General features: G+C 50.4%; 1 protein-coding gene across 1 annotated transcript; it reads right to left on the minus strand.

Annotated features, from left to right (window-relative positions):
• Positions 1–1,378: 1,378 nt before the first annotated feature.
• On the minus strand, positions 1,379–7,470 carry DNASE1L3 (deoxyribonuclease 1L3). The gene is made up of 8 exons (XM_076346347.1): positions 7,280–7,470; positions 5,467–5,555; positions 4,735–4,827; positions 4,321–4,433; positions 3,688–3,800; positions 3,166–3,323; positions 2,157–2,253; positions 1,379–1,895 (listed from the first exon to the last, which is right to left on the minus strand). The coding sequence occupies exons 1-8, from the start codon at positions 7,409–7,411 to the stop codon at positions 1,767–1,769; spliced, it is 924 nt and encodes a 307-aa protein (XP_076202462.1). The 5' UTR covers positions 7,412–7,470; the 3' UTR covers positions 1,379–1,766.
• Positions 7,471–8,958: the final 1,488 nt, after the last annotated feature.

The raw sequence follows: 8,958 nt of genomic DNA on the forward strand, positions 1-8,958 counted from the left end.
TGCTGTCTGTCTGTTTTGAGTCCCACAAAAGTGCATCCCAGCTCTCCACGGAGGAGCATCATTTTGCATTAAGATGTCTCTCTGCCAGTCAAATGCTCAGCCTCTCTGCAATAGCATCTCCAGACTGACAGCCGCTAACATCATGCCTGAGGCTGTGGCCGCTGCAGCAGCTGCTCTCTGGCCACGTGTCTTATCTTCAGATGCTGGGTAAAGGATTATATTCGATGTTGCAAATAAGGACAAAGCTTTTTCAGTAAAACTTAGTCATATTTATGTATTTTTCATGATTGAATGTATCCATCGTTGCTTTCCTAGAGTGTGATTTATTCCTTTGTGCATTGTTTCTTTCTGAAGGCCAAAAGAGAGTAGGGACTTACGTAGGACTAAGATGTGAGGCCAGAGACTTAGACTGATTTCAGCCTTCACATGGACCATCGCTGCTGTCAGCCAGAGAGTGGCATTTCTATAAAATCCCAATGTAAATATTTGTTCTAAATCAGGCTCTTTCTCTCCTTTTGCCTCGGCTGGAGTATAACCGAGGGAGCTTATGAAATGCTGTATTGTTTCAAGATTAATTGCTACAGAAAGTTGGGGGGTTTGTTGTCTGCCCTGCACGCCTCCCCCTTGGGATAATCTCCTCTCGATTTAGTTTCTTTCCTCAAATTGCTTCTCCCCAGACAGTGAGTTTCGCAAAGGCCAAACTATGTTCCTCCCCTAAAAGCGTGTATCGTTTGCTAGCCCTCCCTGCCCCGTCATCAGACAACCTGGGGGTCGTTGATGAACGGAGATGAATATTGGCCTCTACTAACAGTTGGATTATTCCCATTTTTCAGATGCCATCTGTGTGACAGGGTTTGGTTTGCACTAAATATAGCCTGTGGGCTGAGCTGAGAAAACAGATTGCTGCACCAATATGTTAAATAATCATCATTGAAGTCTGGTTCATCAGAGAACTCTAGGCTACCATGGAGGTTTTTTTGGAGGGGAGATGCAGCTCACTTCCACATCAGGTTGCTGAAATCAGATTTTAATTTACATTTTACTCATGCTCTCTGTTGGCAGCGCTGTCACCTGGGATCAGCAGGACTTCTCACCCACGGTTTGCAGGCAGGGTGATGGCAGCTGGCAGGCAGGCAGGTGTGGGAACCACCAGTGCTCTGTTCCTGCTGCTCCCTGGTTGGGTTAGTGCGGAAAAGGGGCTCTCACTGCCTGTCCCTCTGGCTTTTCTTTCTGTCTTCCCCCAAGCCCTTGATGCTGTGAGCAGTTTCAAACCCAGGCTGAGCAAATACTCTAAGTTCAGTAACATTTTACATTGCAAATCACCAGGCACAGAACTGTGCCCCACTGGTTGCGGCTCTGAAGCATCCACACACACATGCACGAGCAGAAAGGTCCTTTTAATCCCTCTGCCCCTGCAGAGGAATGGCAGAGCTCCAGAGCCCGCGTGAATGCGTGGAGACCCCTGCCCTTCAGTCCGTACAGATAAAGCACAGAGAAGTATTTTATCTTTGCAGTAGCTCTTTACATTTAGGATCAGTACATAAGTCTAGTGTGCTGCTTCTAGTTGATTTATTTTCACGTACAATAAGGAAAATAACCTGAAGTTTTAATTCACCTTCTTACCCAAAATATTTGAAGTTTAACAAAATATTTGGGTTTTTTTTTCCACTAAATATTGCACTTGCTGTCAGTATATCTACACTAGTCTTCCACAAGATCTGCTGTCATCCATGTATTTCCATGCCACGTGAGAGGACTCAGCACACTCATGAGCTCAAGTGGCGGCTCTTTCTCGGTCTCCTCTTCTTTGAAAACTGCGATTTCAGCCAGTTGAAGAAGCCGCCTCTTGTTTTTAACTCAAACTCTACAGGGAAGTGGTCGCTCACCCCCAGTGCCTGCAAGACAATGCCACAGAGGGGTTGGGAGCCGGCCACCCGTGCTCTTTCCAAACCCTGCCCCAGAGGGTTTCACCGCAGCAGCAGAGAGGTGGATGTGCAGTGGTGGATGTGGAGAGGTGCAATGCAAGCATTGCATCACTTTGGGAGAATGCAACGGTTTTATGGAGACCACCATGTTCAAAACTGCCTGGATACCATTGGCTTTGCGCTCCCGTGTTAGCCCTTGCCCCACTGCAGCAGAGGCCATGCTGTGCCTACCTGCTCCTCAGTCATCTGAAAGTCCTTCTGGAAATCAAAGATGTTGACAGCATGTGGCACGATGGCGTGGATGAGCTTCTGCCCGCTGACCACGATCCTGCAAGGAGCAAGGGAACGGGATGCTGTTATGGGGTGCCCGACCAGTGGCAGCAATGCTGCACCAAGCCAGTGGCCAGAGAGGTGGCCTTGATGGAGTCACAGCTATGTATGGTTTGTCCTTTCCCATAGGCTGCCTACTTAGAGATGCCATCACGTGCTTTCTGCTGAGTTTGGCTGATTGCTTTCTTGGGAGTGAGCCACCTAAATACCTTGGCATGTGTTGGCTTTGGAAGCCAACGTTAAATGACTTGTATCTAAACCCACCCCAACAGTGCTGCAAAGTTCAAAGCCGTACTTTGGATACAAAAATCATAGGACACCAGTGACTGGAGTCTCAGTGAAGTCCTGCTTTGATCCAGAAGCTCATTCTGCAAGAGGTTTAAATCTTGACTTATTCTGGGCTCTAATACGCTGATGTATTTATTGTCCCTGCTGAGGGAGCTGCAGGTAGCAACAGAACTCACCACGTGCCCAGGGAAGGCGAGGCGTCCCACCTCCTGAGCAGGACTGGATTTTGCATTTGTCAATCCAAATTATGAATGCAAGAGCAAAAACCATGGCGCAAAGCCAGCATGGAGGAGGCAACAGCGCCTTCCACGTGGGTATCTGCAGGGCTCTGCAGACGAGAAGTGCTGTTGTAATTGCCTGTCACTTATCTCCACCTAAGCCACAGCAATGGCTGGTTCTTGCATGAAATCTTGCCCTTTGTGCAAAACTGCTTGCCAACAAGCCTGCAATGTGCTTTGTGCTCCTGACTAGAAGTATTCAGATCTCATTTCCCCTGGACACTGTTTTATCTTTGAAGGCCTCATGCACATTTGCTTTATCTGACAGCCACTGACACCTTTCCATATTTTTTTTTTTCTCAGAAAGTCATAAACAGGGAATGATCTGGCAGTAAACCCCTTACCTGTCATACGGGCAGCTTGTGCTTCTCTTCACAGTCGTGTCATTTTTGTCGCCGATTAGCCAGACAAATTCGGAGTAAGTCCTCAGCCGGATGTTCTTCCACTGCTTTTGGGGAACGTAGCTACATCCAGCATTAAAATCCCCCATGAAGATGAAGTTCTGGAAGGTAGGAGGGTTTTCAAAAGTAATCATGAGGACAGCTCTTCAAAAGGAGACCGGCAAGGACTTTTAGGGTCAACAGATGCTCCCAATAGCCCATACAGCTCAAATAACAAGCACTCATTTTGTGCAGTGGGGCTTCTCCTTTCTGCTGGGTGCACCACTGAAGCATGCCGATAAAACAGCAGTTTTACTGGGCGATCAAGTTTACCAATTAAAATGTGGAGAACTCAATAAAAATACATCAGAGACATTCAAAATCTGGGGCTTGTTATCAACAGTTTTAAGGTTATCAGGCTGCAAATAGCATGCCAGGTGACTCAGTGCCAAAGCCGCTGTTAGTAACGTAGATGTGTCAGCTAACCTCGATTTTCCAGCGCTGTTTTACATCTAAATACACATCATAGAGCTCATCAATCTCCCGTACTGCTGTGTCTGGTGTGGTGTGCAGAGGGATTGTAGCAAACTCTTTGACAGCTTAAAAACAAGGCAAAAGAACAGGAAAAAATGTAATGGTTAAACACGCACTGAATCACAAAAAAACAGAGATTGACTTGGAAGCAAGAAGGTTTTTCTGAAGAAGAAACAGCTTCTGTTCTGGCTGTGGATCAGAGAGAGGCATTTGCTGTGTAATTGCACAGTGCTCTCCATCAGCTGCCCAGCCGACGCTGGTGAGGTGCTGTGTCAGGCAAACCCTGCTCTGACACCCACGGCAATAGCTGCTCCTGCATGGAGTGCATCCACTAAACCACTGCCCGTGGCGGCGGCAGAGGCTTTCCTGGGGCTGCTGGCTGCGGGGCTGCAGCGTGCACCAAGCTGCAGGCGATGCTGGAGGCAGCAGCCCAAAAGGCAAATGCTGCTCTTGTCAGGAAATGCAGCGTGGGGTCAGGATGTGGCCCCTTTCACCTGCCCCCACCACGTGCTTGGGTCCAACCGGCACCGTCTTGCTCCGTGAGACTTGCCAATGGGAGAACAATTTGTTTCTGAAACATCTCACCAGTTTTTGGAGACTGGAACCAGATGGCAAAGGGCTCTCTGGAGAAGGCATCCTCGTCGCCAGGCTGGGTGTCAGGGTACTGGTAGGTTTGTTTCACCGATACCAGATGTTGCCTGCAGCAGAATAAACAGGATAGGGAATGTCACACTCATGGCTCACCGGGATGTGTCTAACACTGACTCCGTGCTCTGACCCGGACCCTGGGCCATAGTCCGGGATGGATACAGCCAGGCTGGTGGCTGTGCCTGGGACGATCCCCATGCCCAGGCACAGCCCATCCCACCCACACAGCCTGCACCTCTCCTGCTCCCTTGGAGCAAAGCCATCACCACCATGTCCAGCCTGTCTCTACAGGGTTGCAACGCAGGAGGGCAGAGTAAGGGGCTGGCTCCTTGGTGAGGGGAGCTCACTCACCTGTAGATGAAGGCATACTGCTCCTTGTAGCTCTTCCTTCCCAGCCTCTCGCTGACCACGCAGCTGTATTCCTCCTTCGGCCCCTTCAGCTGACTGGAAGGAAGGTGGTTTTCCTGAGTTTATTTCTGCATTCACGAAGGGCCAAGGAGGAGATAATTTTGCCTGTGCCCAATGGTAGGGGACATTGCCTGCCTGACCTCCGAGGCGGATGGTAGAGACAAAAAAATCTTCTCAGGACCTGTGGTCTGGACCTGTGCTCCATCGCTGGCTCTTTCACTCTACATCCTCCCTGCTTATTACAGCCTCTGTCTCTCTTTCAGCTCAGCCTCACGTCCAGCCAGGCGTACGCTGCTCTTTCCTCTGGACTGTCAGTCCAGGCAGGCAATCTCCAATCTAAAGCAATTCCTAACCCTGCAGAAAGGCAGCTGCCCTGCAGCAGCCCGGTGCTAGCCAGGCAAGGGCCTGTCCCTCCCTTTTCTTTTCTTTTGAGAATTATCTTTAACAAATTGGATCTAACTTGGTTATTTTGATTTAAAATATGTGTCCTACAGTGGTCTGGAGCTGGCTTTGTTCCTGGCCTTCAGCGAGGCTGCCAGAGCCTGGTCCTTCCTCAACGGCTGGGACAGAGCTCAGACCTTGAGCTTTCGCCCCAGTAAAGCAGTGCTGAGCAGAGCATGGGCTCTTGTCAAGCATCTTTCCCAATATTTGCCTATTTGCCTGTGGCCAGCCTACCTGGTGAGCTTCTCCACCAGGAGAGGACAAACCCGGTTCTTGTTCTCCTTTATTTCCATCAGCAACATGATGTCACAGCGAGAAATGATCTGCAAGGGGAAGGAGCAGAAGCAAGTTTGCACGCAGTGGGTTTTGGAGGATTAGAAAGAGGTTAGAAAGAAGTGGTTACTGGTGCAGGGGAAGTCCTTTGTGGAAGAAGCGGTGCCCAGCCTGGGGTTGTGGGAGGGGGGCAGAGGCCAGAGCAAAGCCCTTCTACTTTCAGAGCTGCCTCACGCCTGCATGGGAGCTGGGAGAGGGAACTTGAGAGCAGAGCAGTTTCGGGTTTGTTGAAAAACTTCTGTGCCTGCCCCTGAGGAGGAAGTGTGGAGGTGAAGGGACAGCGGGAGCCACTGCTGTGAGCCCGCTCTCCCCCTACCACTGCTGGGGTTCTGCCCCTGGGCCCCCCCCACCTATGGTCAGTCGTGCTTTTCTCTCCTCCCTGCCCCTTGCCACGTAGGTTTTCTCCTCTGCTTCGGACCGGTGCTGCGCACAAGCATCCCACCTCACTGGGTGGCCAGATGGATGTGGCAGGAGGATTTGGGGGACATCAAGGAGAGCCTGTTTGCATCTATCATCAATCCACTGCAATGGTTTCCACCCTTTTTCTGGTGTATATACCCCTAAGGTCCTATAGCTATGCGGTGCCTTCCAACAGCTGCGTGTGCTGTCAGCATTCGCCTCTCCCAGTCATCTGTTGCAGACCCCTCTGAAATAGCCTGTAGAGCCCAAAGTGACCCCCAGTCTGAAAACAGGGTCCCACCACCTGTGGGCTGCAGCACTGCAGAGGAGCCGCAGGGTGCTGGGGAGAGGGGGGAGGCTGCCCCAGCCCGGCTCAGCTGCCACTGCCGGTGCTGGCATTCCCCACGGGAAAGCCAGGCTCACCCTGCAGCCCAGCATGCTCAGGGGCTTCCTTCTGCCCCCGGTTTTGTTGCTCTTTGAACTTTGCAGGTGATATTCATGGAAAAAAGCCCCTTTTTGCCCCTGAGACTTGTAAGAAATTAATATATTGCCCATAATTTAGTATATATTGTCCATAGTGCTGACAGTATAGGAAGAATGATCCAGAAATGCGAACTCCAGCAAACCCCTCTCCTCCAGCTGTTTGCAACGAAAGGATTAAAGCCCAACTAAACAGTGGCATTCCTCGCTGCTGCTGTTTGGCACACGCGGCCATCCCGCTAACACCAAGCACCATGTCCTCCATTACTGTGGCATCTCAGAGGGGAGTTGCAAAAGCTCTAAGTCCAAAACATGGTTCTTTTAAAAAGCTGAGTTATCTTCAGCTGCTGCAGAGGAAGCCTGATGTTGAGGGTTTATTTACATAAATTAGCAATCAGGCTTTTCAATTTTGTACCACACTCTAATATGATACTCTCTGCTGTCCTGAGAATACGTTTAATTAGACGAGAATATTTCAGAATAATTAGCACATAAGCAAGGTAAATAATGTATCACAAAACAAAGCTCTGTGGATTCAAAGTGAAAACTAATTTTACTGTGCACAGAGGTTTTCCTCCTTTCCTAACTCCATTTCCAAAGGAAACAGCAAATGTTGTTTCTGTTGTATTCCCATGCAGGCTAAAATAACAGCAAACACCCTACTCAACCACAGGCTGATTTTTACCTTAAGAGTATAAAATGATTTAAATTATTAACTCTTTTTTTTTTTTTTTACTTGAAATTCAACTGTGAAAAATAAATAAAGTGCAAGATCATGTAGCTAAGAAATCCTTGGACGGCTCAATGTCTGTCTCATCCAGGCAAACGAACATACCTTTACCACGGCATCGACAACTTCAGGTCTGGCTATTTTTGTTTCTCCAAAAGACCTCACGTTGAAGGAGCAGATTTTTAGGCTCAGAGATGGGTTGAAATTGAAGAGCGAAAGCAAGATGAAGAGCAACATCTTCAGGGACTTGGACAAAATGAGTCGCTGCGAGTGTGGCTATAAATATATATGTGTGTGTGTGTTTGTGCATCCGTCCCTCTGTGGCCAGTTGGGAGGTCAAACTGAGCAGTCAGCTGTGTCGATCACGAACATGAACAGGAATTACCGTTTCCTCCTTTCCCTCACTTCCATCTCCCAGCATGAAGCAGCACGGAGAATTTGAACTTCTGCCCTGGGGGAAAACCAGCTCTTCTGAGCCGACCTCTCCATTCTGGAGGATCAACCGCTCTGCCAGAGCCCAGCAGGGAGGCACCCACTGTGGGATGCCTGCCATGCCTGGGCACCAGCTGGGACCACCCCAGGCAGTGCCGGGCCAGGACCAGGCTCCCTGGCCCACTCCAGGTGAGAGGTTAAGAGCCTGCAGGACCAGGAGCTGGATGGGCGGATGGTGAAAGGCTCTGGGAAGCAGTGGTGGGGAGAGAGGGGTTTCTGGAGGGCACCGGTGGTGGACACGAGAAACCCCAGTGAAAAGAAATGGTGGTGGGACACCCTGGACACAGAGGTTTTGACCATGTCCATGTTTTGTTCTGCTTTTGCCTCGGTGGGAAAGTCGTGCTGTGAGAAAGTGATAAACCTTCCAGTGCTCCAGGCCACGTGCTTTTACCCACTTCACTTCTCCCTTCGCCCAGAGCTGTGACATGCCCTGCTGCGGGACGGTTGCTGCAGGATGGCCACATTCATTTGCCCACAGTTAACAGGGCCTGCTGGCTCAGCCACCGTGGCCCAGCCTTGGAGAAGGTATGTGATGCCCCCAGCGCTGCCCCCCAGACTCCCGGCCAAGTGTCCCCAGCACAGCAGTCTCGGGCTGGTGACCCAAGGTGCATGCAGGTCTGTCTCGTGCCGCATGGTGGAAGGGGACACATGAGTTTGGCCAAGACGACCCTCGAGTGAAGATACTGCAGCTGAGGTGGCTTTTGCAGGGAAACCATCCCCCTGCCCTCCCTTCCTCGTCTGCCGTGTGCCAGCCCTCGGCTGGAGATGCATTTGTCGGCCCCTCATCGGGTATAATGGCAGGAGGTATAATGAGAAGTCAGGCTAAATGGTGTCTTCAAGCATCTTGGATTTTTATCCCTGTGCTTACAGGGTGCTTTCACATCCTCTCTCCTTTTCCTGAGAACAGCCATTAAGGCTGCTTGCACCCCGCTGCCCTGCCTGCACGGCCGCCCGTGCAGATCCACATTCAGAAGCACCAGTGCATGGCTCCTGACCCTGTCTAAATCAACTAAACAGGGTCAGATGGAGCTGACACAAAACACAGTGCATGGGGGGCTACCAAAAATGCAGCACAGCAGACCGCAGCGAGATCCCAGTCTTGCTGGGGAGGCAGCTGTGGCTCTCCAGGGTGCATGCTGTGAGCATGGGAACAGGCACCACAAATCCATTTTGGCTAGACAAGGATTTGGAGCAATTGTTGCTAGCGAGGGGTGTGCTGCCATGCTGTCCTGGCGCTTGCTAATGAACACAGCTACTTGGGGAGCAGGCATGCGACCCTCCGAAATAACAGT

Source organism: Aptenodytes patagonicus, chromosome 8, assembly GCF_965638725.1.
Source record: "Aptenodytes patagonicus chromosome 8, bAptPat1.pri.cur, whole genome shotgun sequence".
Classification (NCBI taxonomy): Eukaryota; Metazoa; Chordata; class Aves; order Sphenisciformes; family Spheniscidae; genus Aptenodytes; species Aptenodytes patagonicus.

Bases quoted from the DNA above. Each gene is read 5' to 3' on its own strand.
- DNASE1L3 (XM_076346347.1), bottom strand. From the start codon at position 7,411: ATGTTGCTCTTCATCTTGCTTTCGCTCTTCAATTTCAACCCATCTCTG. The intron at 4,828-5,466 runs GTAGGCTGGCCA...CCTTCCTTCCAG, and splicing joins CTGGTGGAGAAGCTCACCAG to TCAGCTGAAGGGGCCGAAGG. The intron at 1,896-2,156 runs GTAGGCACAGCA...ATTGTCTTGCAG, and splicing joins TTCAGATGACTGAGGAGCAG to GCACTGGGGGTGAGCGACCA.